Here is a 27,239-nt window from a genome sequence, read left to right on the forward strand (position 1 = left end):
TATCAAGTTTTATTATGGCACTTAAAAATTACTACTTATCGATCTTATGAAATATTTCAAACATACAAAAAAGTATAACTAATATGACCAACATCAATACCTGTTTCACCTGGATTAAGAAATTAAAACTTTTCTGATATAATAATAATCTCCTTTGTGACCACGCCCATTTCTTTCTTTAATCCAGAAGTAACCATTACCCTAAATTTTATGTTTATTCCATATATTATTATTATTATTTCCATTGACATTTTTTGCTTGTTTTAACTTAAAAAAATTGACAGATAAAATTGCATGTATTTACTATGTACAACATACTTTTTTTTTTTAAGAGACGTTGTCTTGGTGTAGCACAGTGGCTCAATTATAGCTCACTGCAACCTCGAACTCCTGGGCTCAAGTAATCCGCCTGCCTTACCCTCCTGATTAGTCAGGACTACAGGGGTGCACCACCTTACCTGGTTTATTTTTTAATTTTTTTTTTGTAAAGATAGGATCTCACTATGTTGCCCAGGTGGGTCTGGAACTCCTGGCCTCAAGCAGTCCTCACATCTCAGGCTCCTAAAGTATTGGGATTACAGACATGAGCCACCATACCTGGCTACAACATGATATTTTGAAATACATATACATTGTGGAATGACAAAATCTAGCTAATTAATAGTATTATAACATTTAAAAAAATACACTAGGTTTGCTAACATGACTAGGAATTCATGCCATTGATTTCCAGGCAGTGCTTGAAATTCCCCATTTTTACTTAATCTAATTTCTTGTAGACTCTATTAATTTGGCTAGGTAATATAGGATCTCTTATAATTCTTCCACGAGTTTTCTTACAAGCCAAAATCTAAAGTAAATAAGCCTACTTTCTTTGAGAAAAAAGTAACAAAATTAAGTGTTTTATAGCTGTAGCCTAAGCAGTAAGCTGATTTAAAAATAGCCGTTAGCATTAATACTGGCCAAAATGTGGGGAAAAAGAAAAACTGATGAAGCAACTGATTATGTTTAATTATCTTGAAACCTCTTAAGCCTCAAATGTGTACTTACACAAAACTGTATGGTCATAGTTAGAAGCACCATTATTAGGCAGATTAACTGCCTTCTGCATTAAATAGCAGACATTTTGATTAATTAGCTATTTTTGAAGATTATCTTTTTATAGAGAATTGCCAAGCTAACTGGTATTTCAGATCATGGCTCTGGGGTTTACCTATTATTTGATAACAGCCAACCATTGTCGGTTTTATCTGTTGATTGAATTTTATTCATAACATTAATCATGAAAAAAATTAAATCTCCAGTATTTTTACTGTGCATCCAGTAACTGCATAAAAATTACAATTTTAAGCTTTTCTAAGTTACCGGTATAAAAACATAAAATAAACACTCATAATTGCTTAATTATTTCTAACTAGATAATGATCTACATACTACTTCGACACTATCTTTGAGTGCAGAGGATTCCCAAGTAAGTGTGTTCTTTACAGATGGGAAGGAAGGAAAACTCATGAATATAGTAATGTTATCTATAAAATAGAGCATAGCTAGGTGGGCTATGCTGGCCCGTCATTAGATTGTGCTGCTTTGTGATTCTTTGACAGTTTTTGTGGGGCTGGGGAAGAGAACAAGATAAGTTATTATTCTTATATCTGTTTAGCTTGCCTTAACTTTCTAGGTTATTTAGTAGTTTATCTGATGTTCATCTTGATTAACTACTTTTCTAATTTCTAAGGATCAGATTTACTTTTATTCTTTATTATGTCAGTAACTTTTTGAACTTAGGTAATTAATCATCTTAAGCACATTATATATTCTACTTTATTTTCTTTCTTTCTTCCTTTTTTTTTTTTTTTTTTTTTGTGATGGGGTCTTGCTGTCACCCAGGCTGGAGTGCAATGGTGCAATCTCGGCTCACTGCAACCTCCCCCTCCTGGATTCAAGCGGTTCTCCTGCCTCAGCCGCTCAAGTAGCTGGGATTACAGGTGCCCACCACCATGCCTGGCTAATTTTTGTATTTCTTTTTTTTAGTAGAGATGGGGTTTTGCCATGTTGGCCAGACTTGTCTTGAACTCCTGACCTCAGGTGATCTGCCTACCTGGGCCTCCCAAAGTGCTGAGATTAGAGGCATGAGCCACTGAGCCCGGCCAGAAAATTATTGGTAAAAATCATTCAAGGTAGACTCAAAGTGAATCCATGTAACTCCTTAGGCTAAAATAGTTATCATTAACTCTTCTTTATTTGGAGCTCCAAACAGATCTGCGTAGCCTAGATTCAGTGTTCTAAATTGATTAAGATTGCCACTTAATGATTTTGTGTGTGTGTGTGTGTGTGTATGTACAAATAGCAGCAGACTCCCTGGCACAGGCCTATGTCTTTACTGTCACTGATACGAACTGTCACTTCTTACGGAGGAAGGCTTCTTTTCCTGCTCTCACAGCGGCAAAATAGGAGCATTCCTTCTTGCCTCTAGGGCCAGATTTCTCAAATTGAGTTTCTTTGAATATTCATTCTAAGACGCAGTTCATGATAAGCAGGATTCCAAGGTCAATTAAGTTGGGCAAACTTTGTATACTCTTTCTGTCTTAGAGATCCATTGCGTGTGTTAGAATAATGAAGGAACTGAGAAGGTCTGTATTAAATAAATGTGCTTAAGTTTGATCTGTGGTTTCTCAAACTTATGAAGAAAACGAACAACATCAACAAAACAAAATTCCCCATCCCTTTTCCCTTAATATAGATTAAGGTTCTGCATCTTATGCTTCAAAGGGAAGAAATGTGTCTCTGCTGACATCATAAATTGGAGAATGTATGTAAAGACACGTTAAATTAACTTGTTTATCTTCGCCTAAGATAATAACTTGGAATGGAAGTAATTAAAGTTCCAGATTGCTTTTTAGGACAAGTTAAAACTCCTTAACTACTTGAGACCGCATGTAAAAGTAGTATATAGCCTACTGTTTTAGCAGTATAATAAATTTGTGGAAAATGAAGTTAGCTCACTTTTGATGATGAAGATAACTATTATTTGAAATTTTAATTTCAAAGTTTGAAACACTTTAAAGGAGTAACTGAATAGTAAGTTATTCAAAATAGCTTTAATTGCAGTCATAAAAATTTTTGTTATTTCAGAGTACCGAGTCGAATATGTCAGTACCAAAGAAAATGTGTAAAAGGTAGGTACATGCTGTAATAATAATACAGTTTTTTGAGGTATTTAGATATACTTTGTATACAAGTATGTAAGTCTTGATTTTGTCCTTTGCTTTTCATAGGCCATGTATTCTTATACTAGATTCCTTGAAAGCTGCTTCTGTACAAAACACAGTTCAGAATTTACGAGAGTAAGTATGACAATTTTACCATTCAGTCTGTTATCTAAAACCTCAATAATTTTGAAGTTACCTTCAGAATTATTGAAAAGACTATATCAGGAATTATATTTTATTATCTGTTTCAACAAGCCTATAAATTTAATCAATAATAAATATCTTCTGTTAATAGTCAAGTATTAATATTTCTAAAGGATTATATTAAAGGTAAATACAGAATTTGTATTCATAATTGAACAGAAAGTATAGTTTTATAAAGAAGCATTGCATTGATTATCAAAAGTACCACTTTAGAAAAAAATAAGAACTCTTTCACATTTGTATAATTATGTGCATATATGTATGTGTAATTTTGTAATTTACTGTCGTACTTGGAAAAAACTAATGATGAAACTTTTAAAATGATTTCTTAGTTTACTTTGTTGAGTTATGAAAGTTGAGTTGTTGAAAAAAGTCTAGCTTTTAGTTTGAAAATCACATTACATATTTTCTTTAAAGTAGTACTTGTGAGCCTCATAAGATGTAGGTTGTACTGATAAAATTCAGTCTGGAAATTTGGCTTGAGACAGCACATCTGGCAACAAATGTTTTTCCGCCTTTCTGAAAATGTTGCATACTGATAAAGAGATTTCTACTTTAGTCACTCTATTTGTTCATTATTTCAGGTATTTAGAGGTAGAGTGGGAAGTTAAACTAAAAACTCATCGTCAATTCAGCAAAGCAAACATGGTGGATCTATGCCCTAAAGTTCCTAAACAGGACAATAGCAGTGATTGTGGAGTATATTTATTGCAATATGTGGAAAGCTTCTTCAAGGTATGTGAAGCTATAAATAAGTTTTTAATTCACAGTTACCACCATACAGTCACAAGTTACTGGGTGTAATAGTCCATTCTCATGCTGCTAATAAAGACATACCCAAGACTGGGTAATTTATAAAGGAAAGAGGTTTAATTGACTCACAGTTCAGCATGGCTGGGGAGGTCTCAGGAAACTTATGATCATGGTGGAAGGGGAAGCAAACATGTCCTTTTTTACATGGTAGCAGCAAGGAGAAGAATGAGAGCTGAGCGAAGGGGGAAGCCCCTTATAAAAGCATCAGATCTCATGAGAAGTTACTATCAGGAGAATAGCATGGGGGAAACTGCCCCCATGATTCAGTTACCTCCTACCAAGTCCCTCCCACCACACTGGGGATTATAGGAACCACAAGATGAGATTTGGGTGGGGGCACAGCAAAACTATATCACTGGGCAAGCAAAGAGGCAGGCACATGTTACAGGTAATCAAGATTTTTTTTTAAAAGAGAAAGAAATAGAACCACAGGTGATCCAGATACTGTAATTAGCAGATAAGAACTTTAAAATGATTTAATTAATAGGTTAGAGAAGATAAAGCCAAAGATAAAATGGATGAAGACATGGAGTATACAAAAAAAAAATCAAATAGACGTTCCGGAGCTGAAGATGTATAATGACATATCTGAAATTAAGAACTTATTGGACGAGTTTAATAGAGGACTAGATGCAGTAGAAGATAGGATTAGTGAACTCCAGCTATAGCCCAGAGAGAAAAAAGAATGTGAAGAAGAGAACAGAGCTTAAGAGACAAATATGAAACAGTATAATTTACTGTTTGAAAGGTATAATTTACATGTTACTGGAGTCCCAGCAAGATTGGAGAGAAAGAGAATAGGGCAGAGACAGTATTTTAAATAAAATTTTCTAAAATGAAAAGATCCGTTTATTCAAGAAGCTCAGAAAACTATAGCTGGAGAAGTACAATGACAAACATAGGTGTTATTTTCTAGTTCACTGAGACTTTGTAGGAACTGTAGCAGTATTAAAGATGAAATTTTAAATAGCAAGGAAGCACTCTGCTTTTTGAACTGTCATCTCATTACTTTAGTCATTACCACTATTATTTACGAAGATGGATCTAGTAGCAGGATGTTTTTGACCAGAAGTCGGCTTGGAGAATGCTTAACGGTACTTTGAAAGTATGAGAGTTATAGTATGCAGCTACAACTTTTTGATGTCTTTAATATGAGAGAGGAAGGATAATATATATTAAAATACAGTACACATTTTGGAAATCATTAAATATCTATTAGGTTTGTTTCTTTTCTCCCTTTTTTATTCCACACTGGAACTTCATCATAGGGTGTCAGGTTCTGGCCCTCTCATACCCTTTCCAAATGGATTTGATTTTGTGTTTTGAATATCCAAATTGCCTTATTACATAACATATAACGAGTTTGTTTGTTACATAATTCTACTTTATATAGCCCAGTCAATAGAATATACATCTAATACAGGATGAAGCACCATGTAAGATTCCTGGGAAAACCTTCAAAAATCTAAGCCTCGTGTTTTGTAAATTTGATGCACTAATATAAGATAGCTTAGGTTTAAAACATGGGCTTAAGGCAGACCGCTCAAAACCTATGGGACTTTGTAAGTAAGTCCTAATAAAAATAATATTACTTTTAATAAAAATATTAGCACAGTAAATCTCCACTAGCATTTGCTTCTGGACTCACAATCAGTCCATCCTTTCAGCCTTACACCCCGGGCTCTTAATTCCTTCTTCAAGATATAAGTCCTTTTTACCTCTGGCTTCTAATAATTTTATCAAGTTTATAAACATGTGCTAAGGATAGCCCTTTTCAGAAATCTTTTTTTTTTTTTTTTTTTAAACACAGAGGGAACGTCCCGTGGTTGCAATTTGCAATTTCCTGGTTAAGCTTAACGTCATTGAAATGGTAGTGATTCTTGAAGCCATAAGTCAGCTATTTCTTACACTGGAAGAAGGCACTTTGCAGGATTTTCCATTTTTAATCTGAGATTTTTCATTTGCTACTAAGGCTTTCTCTTTAATAGTTCAAAATCTTAACATGTTGGGAAAAGTTCTGATAAAACCAACTTCATTTCTGAATCATTCTTTATTTACCAATTCTGTCTGTGCTAATTCACTTAAACATACATTGTAGCAGAACAGAGTATTTAATTTTGATATTTAGAAGTTAACAATTTGATAAAAATGTTCTAAAATTGATCGTGGAAGTGGTTGTGCTGTGAACATACTAAAAATGCTTAATTGTATGCTATTGGTGAATTGTACTATGTGAATTGTGTCTTAATATAATTGTTATTTTAAAAAAGTCAGCAATTTGTCATTTCTTATAAAAATGAAATTAAAACAAATTTGAAATTATGCTGCTAAAGTGATTGCACTCTTTTTTTCTCTCATTAGGATCCTATTGTTAACTTTGAACTTCCAATTCATTTGGAGAAGTGGTTTCCTCGTCATGTAATAAAGACCAAACGGGAAGATATTCGAGAGCTCATCTTGAAACTTCATTTACAGCAACAGAAGGGCAGCAGTAGCTAGTTAATCTGTACAAACATGACACAGATGTTCTCTAAGATTACTGGAAAGCCTCTTACCAGCATTTGTGTTAGCCAGCTCACAGAGAAGAAAATAACTTGCAGTAGTTTTATGATAAGTCATTGGAACATTATTTAAAACACATAGGATACATTATTAGAATTGTTGGGATCTCATAGATGGAGTGGGAATGGGGGTGATATAGATAAACTTATTAGATATAAATTAAAATTTTATAAATATTTCATATTTTTCTGAGTAAATATGATTGGATTATGCAATAGCATATGTAATATGGGAATGTTTTGTAGATAATAAAACTTACGTGATCTGTACTTCCACATGACTGGGTGCTGAGGGGAGTTAAAGCCTCCCTGGTGCCAGCCCCAGTGCTTGGCAAATTTGCTGACAGGTCACATCATATTGTAATTCTATTATTTGCAGCTCAAGCGTGCAGTATGAATACTGTGTATTTTTTTAAAAAAGAATTTAGTAGCAAGGCTTCAGAAAATGCCATTTACGGCATCCCTTCTGTATGTAACAAAAAGACATTCATAATGTTAGGAAGATGATAAAAATTCGCTCTTTTAAAGTGCAGCTTATTATTCTCAATTGCTAAATGCGATTACTCTGCTCTATTTTTTTTTTCATTTCTTTTGATGTCATATGTATCTTATAATTTAGTTCATTTGTTCAGGGTAAAATTTGAAACAAAAAATTTTACCTGTGCAAAATAGTTTTTTAAAAATTATACATGTAGCTCAACTTGAGGTACTGCTATATAAATATTCACTCTTACATTATCATGGAATTTATCTATAGTTTCTGTAATATAGAAGATAAAATTGGTGTCCTCATAACTTTAACAAAGAAAGTCCTCAGTCCTATTTATTAATGGTTAGAATTAAATATATAATTTTATAGCTCAGTTTACCCAGTATTCATCTGCAAAGCCAGATTGCTCTCGTTGCTTTTATATTTTTAAATTGTAGCTTTTAGAGACCTATGATCCTCATGGAACTTAATTTTTTATTAAATATTCAGGTAACAGTTCTGAATTCATGTGATAATGGTGGCATTATATATGATTAAACACTTCAGAACTTTCTAATCTTATCAGGAGTATTTTGAGGGAGATATGATTATATTGTATTTTCTCAGATAAGAAAAATGTTTTTTAACAATATTATTTTAATCTGTTTTAAGCATCTCTTAGATTTACATTATAACTACATAAAGCAGTGAAGCAAAGGCAAATTAAGATAAAGCTAGAAAGTCTGAACATTTTATTTCAAAATCATATGAATAGAGGTCAGTTAAGCCTCACTGTTCTTAGCTTTTGTTGATTTTGTCACTATCTTTATATTATTAAAGATAGTTGTTGTTTGGATATTTCATATAAAGATGGTTATAATTACATATTTCATTCCCAATTTGTGTGTGTTAGGGGGTACTTTTAAAGGTGACTATTGTTTTGTACATCTAATTTTGGGAAAGCAAGTCTATAAGACATCTTGTGATTTCTTAACATTTTTGTTTGTATGTTTTTCAAAGATATCACTGTCCTTTATCATGTTTTGAAGATTGTTTAAAATTCATTTTCCTAAATTAATATGCAAGTAATGTTTTGAGGATATCAGTGTTTTATATTAAACATATTTCCAATTCATTAAATTGAGGTGTAATTTTTTTCCTTAAGAAACTTGAGCTACTGTTAGAAATAAATTTCCAGTTGTATGCTGCTCTGTGTATATTATGAAATTGATGCTTATATTAATTTTTCTTCATATTTTAATAAGCATATAGTTTATTTGAGTGTAATTTCAGTTCAGGGAAATTATTTTAGCATCTACTACTAGCAGGCATTTTGCTAGGCACAAAAAATGAATGATATTTGTTCCTGAGTCATTTATGGACATGTGGACATTTTAAATATTTTCTGGTAAGAACAACCATAGAGTTTCTTTGGGAATGCAGGAGGGAGCTCAGCCTAGAAGGGTGTGTGTGTGTGTGTGTGTGTGTGTGTGTGTGTGTGTGTGTATGTTAGTGAGGAGGTAGAGAGGTAGAGAGAGGGTTGTTAGTGAACAAAGCAGGCCTTCCTAGAGAAGATAATATTATTTTAATTTCACAGCTCTTGGGATGTTAAAAAAAGAAGTTATTTAAATCATATCCAATCACCTAATTAGGAGTTTAAAAAAGTTTAATATCTTTTGGAATCAACTTCTTTTATGCCAAGAGGAAAAATAGGTTTAGACTTGGCATATAGAGCCCATCCTTAATCTTGTTCCAGCCTATGTCCTATTCTCATCTTTCCATTGTCCTCTACTTTTGCAGTTGTATAAAATTATTTGTTCATGCATTTAGATACTTCCCTCTGCAGTCTCTTGTAACTAAGCTTGTCCTTTGTGGAAATTTGGAAACTTTGCCCATGCGTTGTTAAGAGGCACAGTTCTGTGTGTTCATGAGGCTTCTGTCTGCTTCTGTGGCCTGCTCCCACCCAGGTGGTCTCTTCTGTTACAACTTAGTGCATCCTTCTTGGGGGCTGGAAAAATCAGGGCTCCTATAAAGACTACAGATGAAGATGTACTTTACTTGAAATTATTATTATAACACTGTTTTCTGTGCCATATTTTTCTACAAAGTAGGTCTGGAGCCACATTTTGGACTGTTGTCCCATGAGTGTGAATATCACTTTGAACCCAAGACTATAGATAGTTGTGTGGAGTGGGGGTTGTGACATTGTACCTCCATACCTTTTCACCACTTCTTGTGAACTTTATTTTTTCAAAATTGAACGTAAATGTTACCACCCCTACACCTACTCAAACAATAGTTCATTCCCCCTCCTGCTCCCCTATAGCAATTTGTATATACTTCTCTAATTACTGTTTTATATTATTTGTATACACGTTTTTCTCGTTAGACTGTAAGCTCCTCAAAGACTGGAAGCATTTTTCCATTTCCGGCATTAAGTATCTTAGTAGCATATAGTAAACACTCAGAAAATTTTGTTGAGTCAATAAATGATCCTTGACTGATTTGTAATTAAGTTTAGATGAAGGAATCTGTATTTGTTGTCTCTGAAGCACAGAGTTTTATGTTTAGTTTCTCATATGCTTGTGATTCTGGGACATTTCTTGAAGCATAAAAAGGTTCAAGGACCATCCTATGAGATTTTAAAATATTACCTAAAAAGAATCTCCTTAAATAAAAACTCAAAGAATATATTTTTTTGAGTAATTAAACATTAGAGAGATAATGTTTCATCTGTAGGTAAAAATCCAAAATTCTTGCTAAAACTTTGAAGATATTCCATAATCAGTCTCAACTTTTCAGCCTTCATTCCCAACCTATTTGCTGTATGCTCCTATCCTGCCTGCTGTAGCAAATATCTTCCTATTTTCTTTATAAACAGTATACATTTCCACCTTAATGATCACGACCAGGGATTTCTCCTGTTAGTTCTTCCCACTAACAATCCTTACTTCTGCCCACTAAAATACTGAAATGCCAAGTAGGCCATTCAAGGCACAGCTGAAATACCCACCCCCTGTTTCCCCCCGACCCCCTTGCTTTTTTCTAGTTGGAGTTACTCTTGCTTTTGGATTCCTATGACACAAACTTATAGCAGGCATCACCGGCTTTGTATCATAGATACAGTTATTCTAAGAATGATGCAGTTAAAAGTTACAAATAAATGTCAAGTTAAATTGAATTTGCAAAATGATGACCATATTTAGAAACAGATGAACCCATCTAATTTCTTATATTTCTTTTTTTAAAGTACAGGTTTCTGAAATTATACCAACTATATTTTATAGAACATAATATAATGTTTTTGAAGTTTTTATGTGAATTCTCTATTTGAAATATAAGTTAATGGAAAATTTATTTTGGAGCTTGAACAAAATAGAATTTCAAAGCTTGAAACACCTTTGGATTCTGTGAACACTTGTAATGTAAAACAATTACTGTTTACAAAGTTTACTAGTAATACAAATGCAGTAGTTTACAGAGAAGTTTCATGTCTCTTAATTCTTAACACCGACCCTGTGATACAGGTAGAGATTATCACATGTAATTTCTTTGGTGAGTAAACTGGCTCAAAGAGCTTAGGTTATTTACCAAAATCAAATATTAAGTGATAAAACCAGGATTTGAGTCCAGGTTTTCTCAATCTAAAAACAGGAATCTTTCTAGATTACTACGATTCTCAGAAGTTTTTTTAGCTTTTTGGTCAAGGCCATCAAAAAGAATAATTTCCAACTAATATTTGTTACCTAAGAGTTGTCCCTTGTTCTGAATTGTTAATATGAAGCTTTTCTTAAGATTAAACTTTGACTCAGCTAATAAAATTTTCGGCTTTTTTCTCTTACTCATACAATAAATTTGGCATATAAGTTTCTTATAAACTTACCAGTATTTTGCAAATGCAAGTATGCAAATGTATTTAATGGTCATTTAGGTTTATTACCTTTTATAAAGGCTGAAAATGTGGTTTATTTGAGGCTGTATTGAAAAAATATACTTGAGCTTTTCCTAAAGCATAAAATAACATTGAGGGTGATTTAGCTAACACAATTAGTCAAGGATTCTCAAGAGAAATGTGGTTTAGATCTTTACAATACACTTTTTTTCAGATAATTTTCCCAGAGATAACATGAAATAAAATATAATTTCATTGCTATTTGATAGTAAATCCTAGCTTCCACAGGGATTCTGATGAATTGCTTTCTACTAGGTTTATTTGATTTAAAAAACTATTCTAATATAGAGAATTTCATCTGCAGAGAAAATCTTTTCTTGGTTAAGAGTTCCTCATATAGATAAACACTCTGGGCCTCACATTTAATGGCAAATTAAACAACAAAGTTATTGCACAGCTATCATTTATATTAAGTGCTTAATATGTTCCGGGCACTATTCTAAGCAATGTGAAGATTGAATTAGTTAGTTAGTTAATTTAATCCTCACATTAGCTCTACCATGACTTTACTATTTCTATTCCATTTTATAGGTGAGGAAGGAGACAAAGTAAATGATTTTTCTATCAAGGAAGGAAATTTGCAAGAGAATAGTTTCATTACAAAAACTAAATTTGTTTTGTATGTAGCTCTGTATTATTGAAATAGGTAGATATAGTCAGTCTGGACATTTTATGCTTATACATCTTAGTCCCTAGGAAAACCCAGAAAACGTGAATCTATCAGGTTCAACTAACGGATTCAGAAAAGTTGGAAAAATCAGTGAATTATATGTGAAACACATTATTCTTAGTGGACTGCTTGTTAAAGGCAAGGAGAGTGTTAGTAAAGAGCTTAGGTAGATTAGAATAAAGAAATTGTCTCTCTCCATCTGTTCTAATTAGCTTATCTCACCAGCTTTTATAGCATGCTGGTTATTTCAGAAAAGAAGTGAGAGCTACTTTGAAAGGACAACCATTTTTCTTTATGCAAATTTATAATGGTTTTGAAGTGGTTGTTCATTCTCAAACATAGACTTTTAAACGTTAGGTCTTTCCTATAACTCTTTGTTATTGGAAGTTTCAAGGATTTGGACACTCAAGGGTTCTGTCCTCATTCCTTTGGTTTTGGCCCAAATGATTATGTTTCCTCTTTTTGGGAAGATTTCTCTGGGTATTTTGATATTTATCCTGATAGAAGGAGACTTTCCATCATTAACAGGTATTTAAAAATCTACATTTGTTTTTATCTTTCCATATCTGTAGTATATGCTCTTCAAAAATAGCATTATTTGATGTGATTGCTGTAACAAATGGAACCAAATGCTACTTTATTAATCTTTGATATTGCTTCATTTAAACCATTTTAAAATATCTCCAATAATTTTGGTTTTCCCTCATTAGTAATTTCTGGCTTAAACCATACTTTTATTTATTGTGTTGAAATTGGATGTGTATTTACTTGATTTTGATAACAATCTTGAATGAAAGGAGTGGGAGTTAAATGGAAAAAGATGGACTGCCTCACTCCTCTTTTCCTTAGATATGCATGCCTGCCTATGATTTGGGCACTGGCTTCTATATCTTAATGTAGTACAAGTGTCAGTTTTTCTTTAGTTGTTACTTTTTGTACTATATCTTCATTATCGAAGACTTGACTATACTTTCACTCTGTAGCACAAACCTACTTATCTTTAGAGGAGATCCAAGAACCCAAGAGTGCAGTTTCTTTTCTCCTGCCTGAAGAATCAACAGACCTTTCTCTAGCTACCATAAAGAAACAGCCTCTGGACCGCAGAGAAACTGAAAGACAGTGGTTACTCAGAAGGCGGAGATCTATTCTGTTTCCTAATGGAGTAAAAATCTGCCCAGATGAAAGTGTTGCAGAGGCTGTGGCAAATCATGTGAAGTATTTTAAAGTCCGAGGTAAGCAAACATCCAAATCCTTCAGCTCCATAATGAAATTCAAACATAGTTTAATCATTTGTTAGGTAACATTGTAAATCAAAATTTATGATAATTTAGACGGGACTGAGCCAAAACTAACCTTTCTACTGCTAAGAATATAGTGTTAATGTAACTTCAAAGAACAGTTTACATTAAGAGAGAAGGTTTTTTTTTTTTTTTCCAGTGCCCTCCAGTTAAGGCAATAGTATCATTTAATAATGACATGCACTTAACCAAAGGAAGAACACTTTGATGATTTGAGTTTGTAGCTTTTGGTGCGTTAATGTGAGAAACTTTTTTCACATGAGGGCAGTCACAATAAGATGTCTTTCATTAATTTCATTAACATATTCAGGGAGGAAATGTCTTAAATCTTTTTAAGCACAATACCAGTTTATGTTTTGGGCTACATTAATTTTAATTTTTACTTCTTCATTACAGTAAATGCCTAAGTATACCCACAAAATAGCTTTACCAAAGTATACTCACCTGCTTGCCTATTTATTAATAGTTATTATATATACAAATATAATGTTTATATTTTATAGTTTAGATATTCTGCAGATTCACGCAGGTTGCTTTCTAGTTGGTACACATAAAATTTTCACATCTAAAATGATGGCATTTCTCAAACTCTCACATTTTATTTTGTCTTTAATTAAACAGTATTCTTGATCTCATACTTTTTATGTAAGTCAATTCTGTTTCTCATATATTTACTAACATTGCTTAACTGACCTTAGTATGTCCCTTAGACATTTGAAGGATTCCCAAACTTTGCTTTTTACTGCTCAAAAACCAATAGAAAGCCACAATATGGATGTGATGTTAGTAAACAAGGTGAAGATAGATGATGAAGTGATTGTAAAATGAGGCTTTTAAATTCATGCATTTATTCATTAATTAATTCAACAAATGTTTATTGAGCTCGAGTTTTCCAGGCACTGGATTATATGAACCTTCTGTCTGAGCTGCTACTTTATCTTCTTTATTTTCCTCTTCCTGTCCTTCCCTTCTTCCCTTCTCATCAAAGTTTTAAAAACACAATAAAAATTTAATATAATACCAGCTATTACACATATTTATTTGATATTTTTGTTAAAGTAGTACAGTGTATTATATTGGCAGCTCTTTGTTATGAGTGTATTTCTATTTCTTGATTGTATTTGGGAGCTATCAAACATTACTATGCAATAAGCTTTCCTTTTACTTTTTAAATGGAGATCCACAGACCTGGCATTTTGAGTATAGGCCATATGCCAGAAATGGAAAATTCCAAAGACAGTGGGGAGAGAATAAAGGAACTGAAGGTGAATGAGAATGACAGTTAATAATTTATCAAGATTCGATTTCTACCACCTGGATTTTTACTTTATATTATTATTATTATTATTTATTATTACTATTTTTTGGGACATACTCTCATTCTGTCACCCAGGCTGGAGTGCAGTGGCATGATCTTGGCTCACTGCACCCTCCACCTCCTGGGTTCAAGTGATTCTCCTGCCTTAGCCTCCCAAGTAGCTGGGATTACAGGCACATGCCCCCATGCCCGGCTAGTTTTTTTTTTTTTTTTTTTTTTTTTTTTTGTATTTTTAGTAGAGATGGGGTCTCACCGTACTTTATATTATTTTAAAATAAGAATATCTTGGTATTTTGGGAACTGATTAAATAGTGAAGAGGAAATAACCAATCATGTAAGGGATTTGGTCATACCTTTTGATTGCTTTGCTCTTGTTTTTATAAATTCAAGAGATACTGTAGAAAAAGAAGCTGACAAAAATGAACATAAAGCGTTCCTAGAATAATTGATTTTAAAATACAGATGGTATGAGTAGGATCCTTGAAAAGGGATCTTATACAGCTAAAATGGTTGGCACACCACATCAAGATTATAGCTGAGATAGCTGTTACTGTCATGGTAAAGAATAAATATTTCATTTGTTATGTTTTTAAAAATTGAGAGAAATGAGTATTTCAACATAGGTCTTGCTTGATTTTGAAGAGATAATTTGTATTATGCCCTTAACACCAAATGTTTGCAATTTAGAGGGAGGGAGTTATTCAATATCCAACTAAGGATCTTAGCTCTTTCTACCAAGCTAATTCAGTCTAACGGTTTGCTCAATTTTTCCTTCATAGAGAATTTGGTATCAATTGCTAGTTGTTGTAACAAATTTGAAAATTGTTTCTAAGCAAGACACAACTATATTTAACCTAATGTTTTGTAAAATTAAACAGCGTACTAGGATGCCCCTCTTTTTTTAAAAAAATACTCGTTGTTGGACTTTTTAAAATATAGCTTTATTGAGGTGTATTTTAATGAAATATAGCCTGCATATATTTAAAGTATACCATTTCATTAGTTTTGACAAATTTACCCTTGAAACCATCATTATAGTTAAGATAATAAACCTATCAATCACTCTTAAACATTTCTTCATGACCATTTATAATGCCCACCTCCCTCACTACCTCTCCTTACCCCAATACTGAGGCAACCATGAATTTGCTTTCTATCACTATGTATTAGTTTGCATTTTCTATACTTTTATATATAAATGGAACATACTCTTTGGTATATACTCTTTTTTTGGTCTGGTTTCTTTTACTCAGTGTAATTATTTTGAAATTTATGCATTTTTTTGTGTATCAATAGTTTGTTAGCTTTTATTGTTGGGTAGTATTCTATATTACAGATATACCACCATATGGGATATTTGGGTTGTTTTTAGTTATTACTGATTACAGGGAAAGAAATTATGGTTATTTGAGTACAAGTTTTTCTGTGAACATATTTTCATTTCTATTGAGTAATAATAGTGGAACGTCTGGGTCACATGATAGGTATATGTTTAACTTTCCAGTAAATTGTCAAGTTTTCCAATATTACTGTATCACCAACAGTGTAGTAGGATTCCATTTTCTTCACATCCTCTCAACACTTGGTATAGTTGGTCTTTTTTAACTTTAGCCATTCCAGTGGATGTATATCTTATTGTGGTTTTAATTTGCATTTTCCTAACCAATTATGACTAACAATTTTGAGCACATTTTTTTACATAATTATCTGTCATTTATATATCTTTTTTTAGTGAGGAGTCTATTTGAATATTTTGCCATTAAAAAATGGGTTGCTTTTCTATTATTGAGTTGTAATAGTTCTTAATGTGTTCTAAATGTACGTTCTTTGTCAAACATATACTTTGCATACATTTTTCTTGCAATCTGTAGCTTGTCTTTTCTATTTTCTCCATGATGTATTTTAAGGAGCAGAAGTTTTAACATTTGATAAAGTCAAATTTATCAGGCTTTTTGGGGGACTATCCTTTTAGTTTTTGATCTTAGTTTGCTTAACCCAAGATCACAAAGTTTTTTCTTTCTCAGTCTTTTCCCGTAGAATTTTTACTGTATTTAGGTTCTAGATTTAAAACTGTAATCTTCTTTAATTTTTGATTATGACATATGGATCAAAGTTAATATTTTTATATGCATAGCTAATTGTTCCAATACCATTTGTTAAAAAAAGATTATCCTTTCTTGTTTTTGCACCTTTGTTGAAAATCAGTGTTTATATATGGTGGATCTATTTCTGCCCTCTTCATTCTGTTCCACTTATTTGTCTATTTTTATGCCAATACCATAGTGTCTTATTTACTGTAAGCTTTATTATAGGTCTTGAATCAGGTAGTGCAAGTCCTCCAACTTCTGTTTTTTTTTCAAATTTGTTTGGTTATGCAGCCTTTTATATTCCATATGAAATAATCAGCTTACCAATTTTTACGAAAGTGCTGCTGAAATTTTGATTGGGATTGTGTTTCATTCTATAGATCAATTTGGGGAGAACTGCCATCTTAACAATACAGATTGACTATTTCTCATCCAAAATGCTTGGGACCAGAAGTGTTGTGAGTTTCAGATTTTCTTGGATTTGTAAATATTTGCATAGACATGAGATATCTTGAGAATGAGACTGAAATCTATACACAGAATTCAGTTATGTTTCATATACACCTTATACACTTATCTGAAGTAATTTTATACCATATTTTTGATAATTTTGTGCACGAAATAAGTTTTTGAACATTTAACCATCAGAAAGCAAAGGTGTCACTATTTCAGGCACCCACGTGGACAGTCTGTAGTTGTTTGGCATCATCATCGTTCCTGACTCTGAATTTACATGCTACCAAAAAGCAATCATTTTCTTACACTTATTTACATATCAGTACTTCACAGTAAAAAATATGCTATACTGTTAATACAGTGAAGAAGAATGTGTTCAGGGTACTAAGCAGAACAGTGGCATCACCAGAATACCTGCCTCAGCTGTTAAACAACAGTAACAACAAACAATGGCAGGCTTCTAGTTTCTCTCTACAATTCTGTTTTGATTAAAGGTTATTGTACAACATACTTTATTTATTACTGTTGTTCGTGTGTCTGGGCTCCATGGATGCCATTTTATGGCCTGGTGGAGTAATCTGGACGTGGGCAAAAAAGATATAACACAGCTGAAGGGAGCTGGGATAGTCTTTTTTCCCTTGGGTACTCTTGTCTAGTGTGCCTGCATTTTGACTGTCACCCATCAAAAGAGGTCAGGTGTGGAATTTGCTACTTGTGGTATCATGCTGGCACTCAGAAAGTTTCATATTTTGGAGCATTTTGGATTTTTGGATTAAGGATGTTCAACCTATATTGAGTCTTCTGATCTATGAACATGATATATCCCTCCATTTATTTAGGTCATCTTCAGTTTCTTTCAGGGATGTTTTCTGATTTTTATTCATTCATTTATTCATTTGTTAATTTACACGTGAAATCTTATTTATACTGATTCTACCAGGTATAGTATTAACCACAGTAATTAAAACACTGTAGAGTGTGCAATAGTAAAGGTATGTACAAAGTATATATGTGGGAAGGACACAAGTGGGAATGGCCGTCCATGCCTAGGGTGATAGAAGTTAGTTAACCTGGATTTTGAAGAATGAGTTGGCATTTTCCAGTGAATCAGAGTGGGAAACAGCCTATGGAAGGTCTCAGGACCCAAACGCTGGGTATAGTTTCATTTGTTTAAAACCTACTATGCAAGTCTAGAGTCCTAAGGAGTGAAGCCATCCACAGCCCATACTTGACTGATACATATAGTTACCAGATTTAGCAAATAAAAATGCAGGACACCCAGTTAAATTTCAATTTCAAATAGACAACAAATAATCATTTTAGCGTACGTATGTCGCATGCAATATTTGAGCCACAGGGCTATGCAAATCTGAGTCTGAGATACAAGTTTATTGGCTCTTTGTTTTTAGGAATATTATTCAATTTGTTAAAATCTTAGTTTCTTCACCCTTGAAATGGGAATGATAATAATATAAAATATATTTAAAGGTTTTGGTGAATTTGGCTAAGAGTTCTAGGGCCATTGTAGATCCCAAATAAATGACAATGTTATTGATTGAATGGAAGGAACATATAACCCATGTTTTGTTTAGTGTATGGATCTTGCATCTCTTTTATCAGATTTATTTGTAAGGATTTCACATTTTTTCATGCTATTGTTAGTGATTTTTAAAAAATGTAATTTCTGATTATTCCTTGCTAGTGTATAGAAATACAACTGATTTTTGTATATTGGCCTTTTATCCTGCAACTTTTCTGAACTCACTTACCAGTTCTAGTAGTTTTTTTGGGTATGTTCCTTAGGGCTTTCTACATAGATAATTATTTCATCTACAAATATAGTTATATTACTTAGCAATTTCTATACCTTATATTTCTTTTTCTTGCCTTATTGCACCAAAATAGACTATTCCATATGCTTTGGGCTCCACAATTCTGAAAGGAAAATATATTACACTAAAAAAAGATAATTCCATGCTGGATTTCTGGATTCCTAAGTTTTAGATAAGACACAGCTGGAGATCTAGTAGAAGGATTAAAGACAGGTTAAATGCTGGCATTTTCTTCAGAATATTATAACATTTTCCGTTCCACCACTAGTTTCCAGGGCAGGTTATTTCTGCCAGAAGAGAGGCCATTTGTACATTAGTTATCTTCTCAAAATAGAAAGCTCTCTTCAGAAGTTACTAAAGGCTATAATATCCTTATTTGACAAGGATGGGAATTCTGAACTGTTTAGTTACAGGCCAAGTAGTGAAGTATGCAGTATTTATCAGTGATGGAATTTTACCTTCCTTAGTACCTCTTTGCCTGGAGGTCATGCTGATTTTGCTCTTCTCTCTTCTGCCTACAGCGTCCTATCTAGGTTTCTCCTTTCTGTGCAAATGCTTCAGAACTTGTAACCATTCTGAATCCTGTTATTCCAAGTTAGTTCGTTGAACCTTCTTGTCAGATAGCTCCTAACTGAAAAGCCATTGGATTAAGGATGCATTCCCTTTCCAGAGGGAATCGCATTTTTTTACAGCTTTTATTGGGATGTGATTCATATATTATACAATTTACCCATTCATACTACAAAATTAAGTGGCTTTTTAGTATATTCACAGATATACCAAATCACCACAGTCAGTTTAAGAACATTTTTATCACCTCAAAAAGAAACATGTGACCCTTTAGCTATCATCCTTTTATCCTTTTATCTCCCTTCCCCCTCTTCCCAGGCCTAAGTAAACGCTAATCTACTTTCTGTCTTTACAGAATGGTGTATTCTGGATATATCATACAATAAGATCATATAATATATGGTCTTTTGTGACTGGCTTCTTTCACTTTGCATATTACTTTCAAAGTTCATCCATGTTGTACATGTATCAGTACTTTATTCCTTTTTATGGTCCAATAATATTTTAGTGTATGGATAGATCACATTTTGTCAGTCAATGGGCATTTGGGTTGTTTGCATTTCTCTTAGGTATTTATCTAGGAGTAGAATTTCTGGGTCATACAGTAACTCTATAATTACATGAGGAAATGTCAGACTAATTTCCAAAGTGACTGTACTGTGTTATATCCCACCAGCAGTGTATAGGGGTTCTGATTTAGTCACATCTTTGCCAGCACTGTTTTCCTTTTTTTTTTTTTTTAAAGTATAACCATTCTTATAGGTTTGAAATGATGGCTCGTTGTGATTTTGATTTACATTTCCCTAATGATTAATAACATTCAACTTTTCATATGCTTATTTACATTTGTATATCTTCCTTTGAAAAATGTCTGTTCAGAACTTTGCCCATTTTTAAATTACGTTGTCTTTTTATTATTGAGCTGTAATTTATTTATTCTGGCTATAAATCCCTTATCAGATAAATGATTTGAAAATATTTTATCCCATTCTGTGGGTTGTTTTTCACTTTCTTGATGGTATCTTTCATGCACAAAAGTTTTTTATTTTGACAAAGTCCAACTTATCTATTTTTTTGAGCCTCTGGTGTCATAACTAAGAATCCATTGCTGAACCTGAGGTCATAAAGATTTATTCCTGTATTTCTTTCTAAGAGTTTTATAGTTTTGGTGTGTACATTTAAGTTTTTCATCTATTTCGAGTTGATTTTTTTTTGTATATGATGTAAGGATCTAAATTTATTATTTTGCATGTGGCTATCCGGTTCTCCCAGCACCATTTGTTGAAAAGGCTCTTCTTTTCCACTGAGTGATATTAGCACTCTTGCTGAAAATCACTTGACCATGACACATGATTTCTGGACTCTCAATTGTATTCCATTGATTTATATGTCTATTCATGTGCCAGTTCTGTAGTCTTTGCTTTGTAGTATATTTTGAAATTAGGCATGAGTTCACCATCTTTGTTGTTTTTAAAAATTACTTTGGCTATTCTAGGTCCCTTGCAATTCCACATAAATTTTATAGGAAGGTTATCAGTTTCTACAATGAAGTCAGCATGTATTCTGATAAAATTGCATTGAATGTGTAAATCAGTTTGGAGATAATGCCATCTCAACAGTGTTAAATATTCCAGTCTATAAATATGGGAAGTTTTTCAATTTATTTAGGTCTTTATTTTTTAAAATAATTTTTTGGTTCTCAGAGTATGTTTTGCATTTTGGGAGACTTACGTTTATTCCTAAGGATTTTAATCTTTTTGATGCTTTTGCATACATACTTGTTTTCTTATGTTCATTTCTGGATTGTTCATTGCTATCATACAGGCATACAACTGATTTTTGTATATCAGTTTTATATCCTGCAACCCTGCTGAACTTGTTTATTAGTTCAAATAGTTTTAAAGTGGATTCCTTAGGTTAGGCTTTCCTAGATACAAGCTCATGTCATCTGTAGACAGATATAGTTTTACTTCTTTTCCAATTTGGCTGCCTTTTATTTCCTTTTCTTGCCTAATTGCCCTGGTTAGAACCACTGATTTTCACTTTTTTTTTTTTTTTAACCTAGTTGTAGTAGATTTTCCTAAGCAAATGTTTCTTCGTTTGTCATATGCCCCTAGGACCATTTCCAGAGCTTTTAAATGATTGTTTTCAAAATGATTTTTGCCTGTTTCTCTGGGGAGTGGATCTGTGTAGCTCCTCGCTCTTCATGCTGGAAATGGGACTCTGGCAATTGAATTTTAATAGACTACAAGGTATAAAAGGGTTAAATGTAACGTAAAAGAATGAATTTCTATGGAGTATTTTAGACGAAGCATTGAACTACTGAGAGAGCTTTTTATAGGAGATGGGGAAACATTGACCAAAGCATAATTTATAGGAGACAGCTTATGCTATTCTGTGAAGCTAGGAGTGAGGTCAAGGGGAGGTCTCCTATGAAGCCTGGTGATTTATATCACTTCTGGATGCTCTCCCATATTCCTTCCAACCACATTTCTTTGGCACACAATAATGTTTTTCTAAGATTTTCTGAAAACATTTTAAACAGATAGAAAAGTGAAAGAATGATGTCGTAAACACTCATATTCTCACAGCTTAGTTCTACAGTTAACATTTTATTATATTTGCTTTATTATGTGTCTGTCTCTCTAACCATCTTTTTTTTTTTTTTTTTTTTTGAGACAGGGTCTCACTTTGTCACCCAGGCTGAAGTGCAGTGGTGTGATTACACCTCACTGCATACTCGATCTCCCTGGGTTCAGATGATCCTCCCACCTCAGCCTCCTGAGTAGCTGGAACTATAGGCATGTGCCACCATGCCCAGCTAATTTTTTTGTAATTTTTGTAGGGACGAGATATCATTGCCCAGGCTGATCTTGAACTCCTGGGCTCAAGTGATCTGCCTACTTTGGCATCCCAAAGTGCTGGGATTACAGTTGTGAGCCACCATGCCTGGCTTAACCATCTAATTTTTTAGATGTATTTCACAAGTTGAAGACATCAATACAATTCCCTCTAGATATTTCAGTATGAGTATAATTAACTAGAGCTCAATATTTGTTTACTTTCTTAAAGGTGAAATTTACAGAGTAAAATGCATAAATCTTACATGTACCACTTGGTGACTTTTGACTAATACACATTAACCCCAACCTCTCTTAAGTTTTAGGATATTATCACCCCAGAAAGTTCTCTTATACTCCTTCCCAGATACTTCCTATTCTAGTATGTGACCACTCTTTGAACCATTTTTTAAACTCATAGATTATTTTCACTTTCCTAGGACTTTATATAAATAGAATAGTATGTGCTCTTTTGTATAATGCTTCTTTCACTCAGCCCTTTGAGATTCATCCATGTTGTTGCATGAATTAGTAATTTCCTTTTGATTCCATTATATGGCCATTTGTTTATTTTTCTATTGATGGATACTTGCGTTGTTTTCATTTTTAAGTTATTATGAATAAAGATGCTCTGGCATTGAACATAAGTCTTTCTGTGGATATATGCTTACAGATGTCTTAAAGGAATACCTAGGAGGAAATTGCTGGGTCATAGGTGATATGGTTTGGCTGTGTCCCCACCCAAAATCTCATCTTGAGTTGTAATCCCCATGTGTTGGGGGTGGGACCTCATGGGGGGAGATTAGATCGTGGGGGTGGTTCCCCCATGCTGTTCTCACGATGGTGAGCAAGTTCTCATGAGATCTGTGGCTTAATAAGGGGCTTTCCCCTGTTTAAGTGGGATTTTATGGAATTTTGAACTTGAGAGAGAGCACTTCTCTCTCCTGATGCCATGTGAAGAAGGATGTGTTTGCTCCCCCTTCCACCATGATTGTAAGTTTCCTGAGGCCTCCCCAGCCATGCAGAACTGTGAATAATTTAAATCTCTTTCCTTTATAGATTCTTCAGTCTTGGATATTTCTCCATAGCAGCATGAGAATGGACTAATACAGCAAATTGTTAACAAGTAGTAGGGCATTGCTGTAAAGATACCCAAAAATGTGGAAGCAACTTTGGAACTGGGTAACAGGCAGAGGTTGGAATGGTTTGGAGGGCACTGAAGAAGACAGGAAGATGTGGAAAAGTTCAGAACTTCCTAGATACCTGTTGGATGGTTTTGACCAAAATGCTGATAGTGGTATGGACAATGAAGTCCAGGCTGAGGAGGTCTCAGATGGAGATGAGGATCTTGTGGGAACTGGAATAAAGGTGACTCACTATGTCTTAGCAAAGATACTGGTGGCATTTTCTCCCTGCCCTAGAGATCTGTGGAATTTTGAACTTGAGAGAGATGATTTAGGGTATCTGGCGGAAGAAATTTCTAAGCTGCAAAGCATTCAAGAGGTGACTTGGCTGCTGTTAAAAGCATTCATATTTATATATTCACAAGGATATGGTTTGGAATTGAAAGTTATGTTTAAAAGGGAAGCACAACATAAAAGTTTAGAAAATTTGCAGCCTGACAATGCAATAGAAAAGAAAACTCATTTTCTGAGAAGAAATTCAAGCTGGTTGCAGAAATTTGCATAAGTAGTGATAAGCGAAATGTTAATCACCAAGACAATAGGGAAAATGTCTTCAGGGCATGTCAGAGGTCTTCACAGCAGCCCCTCTCATAACAGGCCCAGAGGCCTAGAAGGAAAAAATAGCCAGGCCAAGGGCCTTGCTGCTTTATGCAGTTTCTGGAGTTGGTGCCCTGCATGCCAGCCATGGCTAAAAGGGGCCAACATAATGCTCAAGCCATTGCTTCAGAGGGTGCAAGCCCCAGGCCTTGGTGGCTTACATGTGGTGTTGGTGCACAGAAGTCAAGAATTGAGGTATGAGAACCTTCACCTAAATTTCAGCGAACGTAGGGAAATGTCTGGATGTCCAGGCAGAAGTTTTTTGCAGGGGTGGAGCCCTCATGGGAACATCTGCTAGGGCAGTGTGGAAGGGAAATGTGGGGTCGGGGCCCCCACACAGAGTTCCCACTGGGGCACTGACTAGTGGAGCTGTGAGAAGAGAGTCACTGTCCTCCAGACCCTAGAATGGTAGATCAACCAACAGCTTGCACCATGCACCTGAAAAAGCCAGAGACACTCAACGCCACACAGTGAAGGCAGCTGGGAGGGGGGGCTGTACCCTGCAAAGCCACAGGGGTGGAGCTGCCCAAGACTGTGGGAGCCCACCTCTTACATCAGTGTGACGTGGATGTGAGACATGGAGTCAAAAGAGATCATTTTGGAGCTTTAAGATTTCACTTAATTTTGGCCAATTTCTCCCATTTGCAACAGGTGTATTTACCCAAAGCCTGTATCCTCATTGTATCTAGGAACTAACTTGCTTTTGATTTTACAGGCTCATAGGTGGAAGGGACTTGCCTTGTCTCAGATGAGACTTTGGACTTGGGCTTTTGGTTAATGCTAGAATGAGTTAAGACTTTGGGAGACTGTTGGAAAGGCATGGTTGTGTTTTGAAATGTGAAGACATGAGATTTGGGAGGGGCTAGGGCAGAATGATACAGTTTGCTTGTATCCCCACCCAAAATCTCATCTTGAATTTTAATCCAAATTGTAATCCTTATGTGTTGGAGGCAGGACCTTGTGGGAGATGACTAGATTATGGGAGTGGTTCCCCCATGCTGTTCTCATGATAGTGATCAAGTTCTCACAAGATCTGATAGCTTTATAAGGGGCTTTCCCCCACTTCACTCAACACTTCTTTCTCCTGTTGCCATGTGAAGAAGGATGTGTTTGCTTCCCTCCCACCATGATTGTAAGTTTCCTGAGGCCTCCCCACCCATGTGGAACTGTGAGTCAATTAAATCTCTTTCCTTTATAAATTACCCAGCCTTGGGCATTTCTTCATAGCAGCATGAGAATGGACTAATACAATAGGATTGGTGTATATTTTGTTATATAAGAAACAATTAACATTTATTTTCAAAGTGGTTATACTATTATACATTCCTACCAAAAATGAGGTTTTTGGTTACTCTGCATTTTTGCCAAATTTTGGTGTTGTCCATGTAAAAATTTCAGTCATTCTTGGTTTGTGTATGGATACTTTAATTGGGATTTCTTTTAAAAATGAATGATGGTGAACAGTTTTTCACATACTCATTGGCTATTTGTATCTCTTCCTTTGTGAAGTATATATTCCAGCCTTTTACCTATTGTAAAAATTAGGTTGTTTGCTTTTTTGTTAGGGAGTTGTAGGAATTATTTCAGTGTCCTAAATACCAATTCTTTGTCAGATGTATGTATTTTGAATATTTTCTGCCAGATATGTGGTTTGCCTACTCATTTTTATTAACAGTGTCTTTTGATAATCAGACACTTTTTAGTTTTGATGAATTCTAATTTATTGTTTTTTCTTTCATAATTGTTGCTTTCTGTGTACTGTCTATAAAATCTTTGTCTATCCTCAAGTGATGTAGATATTCTTCTATGTTTTATTTTAGAAACTTCATAGTATTAGCCCTAATATTTCAAATCATTTTTTGTGTATAGTATGAAGAAAGCATTGGGATTTATTTTTTCTTTCCCTATGGGTAGATAGTTATTTTTTCAAACATTGTTTTATACTTTCTCTGAATCACTTCATTTCATAACCAGACATTATAGACATTCACTTTTTGTTAGTTTTTACTGTCTCAGACTTTTCACCTTTGCATTGTCTTTTGGAAATTACTTTAATTTTCATTTCGAAGTTTTAAGAAGAAGAAATGAAAAACAATGATCTACAAATAGTTCAGCTCTGCCTCAGTCAGTGCCCGCTAGACTCTTCTGTATGCTGGATGGTCAGAAGTTCTGAATAACAATAATAAGGATACAGTTAGTTCACTAAAAGACAAATTAAGTTTGTAATGAAAGGTTCAGTTTAGCCCTAAAACTCAATTGATAGAGAAACTTTCAATACTTATACATTTCATAATCTGTTAAAGCTTAAGAATTTTTTCAGCTTAGACTGTCTTCTTCCACCAAATAACTATTGGACAATCAGAACTGAACATGATAATAACATATGATATTCATGTAGCACTTTGCAATTTGTAAAATACTTTCACAGATAAGATAATATGGCAGTAATTATCCTGTTAAAAAGAGAGATGAGTCAATTGAAGCTTTGAATAGATAGGTAAGTTACCCATGGTTATCAAACTAGTATACTGGAAAGCTAGAGCAGGAACTTAGATCTTCTGACTGTGTGAGTCCAGAGGCTCCACCTCAATATACTGCCTGATGTGTATTCAATCTTCTTGCTATGAAAAATAGTTTTTTTATCTCTGTTAAATCTAACTTTCTCTCTTACCACTCTCTTCCTCTTCCTTTCCATCCTGATCTATCTGTTACGTACAGTGTCCTGCAACTCTGAAATGGTTTCAGAACAGCAGTACATTCAGTACTATACAAAATGCACAGAGATACTATTCAGCAGTCTTTCAGATCTGTTGCTTTGGAATAACTTAACAAATAAATTGATTAGTTTTTATTTTAATACAGCAATATATTTCTCCTGAATATCATTTTAAAGTTCATGTGTATGTACGTATGTGTGTATATATATATATTTTTTCTTAATAGGCTATATTTCTTAGAGCAGTTTTAGGTTTACAGAAAAATTGAGCAGTGTGTTTAGAGAGTTACCATATATTCCCTCAACTCCCCCACCACTTTTCCCTGTTATTAACATTTTATAATATTGTGGCATATGTGTTACAATTTATGTGCCAATATTAACACATTATTATTAACTGAAGTTCATAGTTAACATTAGGGTTCACTCTTTGTGTTGTACATTCTATGGGTTTTGACAAATG

At 33.9% G+C, this 27,239-nt stretch overlaps 2 protein-coding genes across 11 annotated transcripts in view; both read left to right on the forward strand.

Moving 5' to 3' along the window:
- Positions 1 to 8,396, forward strand: part of SENP7 (SUMO specific peptidase 7) — a 187,914-nt gene extending 179,518 nt beyond the window's left edge. For all 10 annotated transcript variants that reach the window (XM_032150288.2, XM_032150292.1, XM_032150295.2 and 7 more), the window contains 5 exons: positions 1,419 to 1,471; positions 3,133 to 3,176; positions 3,276 to 3,344; positions 3,998 to 4,148; positions 6,588 to 8,396. In XM_032150288.2, coding sequence (XP_032006179.1) covers positions 1,419 to 1,471; positions 3,133 to 3,176; positions 3,276 to 3,344; positions 3,998 to 4,148; positions 6,588 to 6,725 — 455 coding nt within the window. In that variant the 3' untranslated portion in view covers positions 6,726 to 8,396. The remainder of the gene's footprint in view (positions 1 to 1,418; positions 1,472 to 3,132; positions 3,177 to 3,275; positions 3,345 to 3,997; positions 4,149 to 6,587) is intronic.
- Positions 8,397 to 12,321: 3,925 nt separating this feature from the next.
- The window catches only part of IMPG2 (interphotoreceptor matrix proteoglycan 2), a 105,793-nt gene continuing 90,875 nt past the window's right edge, over positions 12,322 to 27,239 (forward strand). Inside the window, exons 1-2 of the mRNA XM_032150298.2 lie at positions 12,322 to 12,406; positions 12,862 to 13,110. Coding sequence (XP_032006189.1) covers positions 12,322 to 12,406; positions 12,862 to 13,110 — 334 coding nt within the window. The remainder of the gene's footprint in view (positions 12,407 to 12,861; positions 13,111 to 27,239) is intronic.

The sequence above is a fragment of the Hylobates moloch genome, unplaced genomic scaffold, assembly GCF_009828535.3.
Source record: "Hylobates moloch isolate HMO894 unplaced genomic scaffold, HMol_V3 SCAFFOLD_4, whole genome shotgun sequence".
Classification (NCBI taxonomy): Eukaryota; Metazoa; Chordata; class Mammalia; order Primates; family Hylobatidae; genus Hylobates; species Hylobates moloch.